Here is a 2,500-nt window from a genome sequence, read left to right on the forward strand (position 1 = left end):
GAAGAGTTACCCTTTCATTGGAGGGAGACAGACAAAATAAAATGATCCCAAGTTTTACCAGTGAATAAAGAGATGAGGGAGTGAGGATACTGGTTAACTCTTACATCAGGAAATGGGACAACTCTAAAATGGAAGAGTTACCCTTTGATCCTACCCCGTCAGTCAGCCAGTCAGTTACACATGGGGTTTCAAGGCTTCGAATGAGTTAATAGTATTTTTAAGGTTGCTAATTCTTAACTAATACCGTAACAATAACATTTAGTAGAGTAGCTGTAGTGTACTAACAAAGACTACTCTCTCTCTCTCTCTCTCTCTCTCTCTCTCTCTCTCTCTCTCTCTCTCTCTCTCTCTCTCTTCCAATATTCCTTTTTCTCCTTCCGCTATTCCTATCATTCTCTCCCTCCTCCTCCTCTTCCTCCTCCTCCTCTCATTCTCTGTTTCCCTTTTTTTCCCTCCTTTATCTTCCCCTCTTCCTCTTTCCCCTCTATCTCTCTCCTCTCCCTCCTCTCTCTCTCCCTTCTCTTTCTTCCTCTAACTTCTCTCTCTCTCCCTTTCCCTTCCCTTCATCTGTTTTCACCTTTTTTATCATCTCTCTCTCTCTCTCTCTCTCTCTCTCTCTCTCTCTCTCTCTCTCTCTCTCTCTCTCTCTCTCTCTCTCTCTCATTCTTTCCTTTCTTTCCTTTCTTCCATTTTTCCTTCCTTTCTCTCATTTTTTCCTTCCTTCCTTCCTTCCTTCCTTCCTTCTCTCTCTCTCTCTCTCTCTCTCTCTCTCTCTCTCTCTCTCTCTCTCTCTCTCTCTCTCAAACAGGGAAAGGGTTCAACAAGCTTCGGGAAGGGACGCTCAGGAAGGTCATGGAGTTCATCACTGGACTCTTCGATCTAGTCTATCTGGAGTCGAGGTCGGGCAGTGCGGTATCCGTCGCATCGAACAACACGGCCTATGAGAACAGAGTCACGCCCCCCGGTCAAGTGGTCACGCCGCCCCCTGAGGACGACGGGGGGACGCCTGTGGATTCATAAGGGTTTAGTGGTGGTGGTGGTTATGGTTGTATGGAATAGAAGAGTTCGGCTAGGTTCATATAGGCGCCATGTCGTTACCGAAAGACCGCGCGAAATTCAAATTGAGGCTGATTTAATAGGTGTTTTGTGGTGGTGGTGGTGGTGGTGGTATAGAATAAGAGAGTTCGGCTAGGTTCATATAGACGCCATGTCGATACCGAAAGACCGCGCGAAATTCAAATTGAGGCTGATTTGATAGACGTTTTGTTGTGATCGTGGTGGTTAAGGTCATAGAATAAAAGAGTTTGGTCACCTTCATCACAAGCGCCATTTTGCTACCGAAAGACCGCGCGAAATTCAAATTGAAGCTAATATGATTGAGGTTTTGTGGTGATCCTGGTGCCGGTTAAGGTTAGACCCACAGAATAAAAGAGTTTGGTCACCTCTGTCACAAGCGCCATGTTGCTACCGAAAAACCGCGCGAAATTCAAACTGAGGCTGATATGATAGATGTTTTGTGGTGGTTGTGGCTAAAGTCAGAGCCATAGAATAGAAGAGTTTGGTCACCTTCATCACAAGCGCCATTTTGCTACCGAAAGACCGCGCGAAATTCAAATTGAGGCTAATATGATTGAGGTTTTGTGGTTGTTGTTGGTGATGGTGAAGGTCAGAGCCATAGAATAAAAGAGTTAGGTCACCTTCATCACAAGCGCCATGTTCAAACTACCACCAGGGCCATGAAACTACTGGAAATGCCCAAAACTCCTACGAAAGCCTTGTCAAAAGTGTGTTTCTAAGGTTCATGGTATATAAGAAGGGTCACAATATCACCAGGGCCATAAAACTCCTCCTGGAAATGCCCGAAACGCCTACGAAAGCCTTGTCAAATATGTGTTTCCTAGGTTCATGGTACAGAAGAAGAGTCAAACTACCACCATGGCCATAAAACTACTCCTGGATATGCCCAAAACTCCTACGAAAACCTTGTCAAATATGTGTTTCCTAGGTTCGTGGTTCAGAAGAAGGGTCACACTAACACCAGGGCCATGAAACTCCTCCTGGGAATGCCCGAAACGCCTACGAAAACCTTGTCAAATATATGTTTCCTAGGTTCATGGTACGGAAGAAGGGTCACACTACCACCAGGGTCATAAAACTGCCCCTGGAAATGCCCGAAACGCCTACGAAAACCTTGTCATATAGGTGTTTCCAAGATTCATTGTACAGAAGAAGGGTCAAACTACCACCCGGGCCATGAAACTCCTCCTGGAAATGCCCGAAACGCCTACGAAAACCTTGTCAAATAGGTGTTTCCAAGATTCATTGTACAGAAGAAGGGTCACACAACCACCAGGGTCATAAAACGCCTACGAAAGCCTTGTCAAATTATGTGTTCTTGGGCGATTAAATGTCTAATAATACGACTCTTTGGCTCTTGTTTTCTATTGGCGAAGGAGAGGTCTTGTTTCCTATTGGTCGGCTGGTCTGGCTCCTAAACGCT

At 45.4% G+C, this 2,500-nt stretch overlaps 1 protein-coding gene across 1 annotated transcript in view; it reads left to right on the forward strand.

Moving 5' to 3' along the window:
* The window catches only part of LOC126984343 (protein tyrosine phosphatase domain-containing protein 1-like), a 55,767-nt gene extending 53,758 nt beyond the window's left edge, over nucleotides 1-2,009 (forward strand). The window contains exons 11-12 of the mRNA XM_050837957.1: nucleotides 809-1,561; nucleotides 1,693-2,009. Of these exons, the coding sequence (XP_050693914.1) occupies nucleotides 809-1,020 (212 nt within the window). The 3' untranslated portion in view covers nucleotides 1,021-1,561; nucleotides 1,693-2,009. The remainder of the gene's footprint in view (nucleotides 1-808; nucleotides 1,562-1,692) is intronic.
* Nucleotides 2,010-2,500: the final 491 nt, after the last annotated feature.

Source organism: Eriocheir sinensis, chromosome 57 (assembly GCF_024679095.1).
Source record: "Eriocheir sinensis breed Jianghai 21 chromosome 57, ASM2467909v1, whole genome shotgun sequence".
NCBI classification, from domain to species: Eukaryota; Metazoa; Arthropoda; class Malacostraca; order Decapoda; family Varunidae; genus Eriocheir; species Eriocheir sinensis.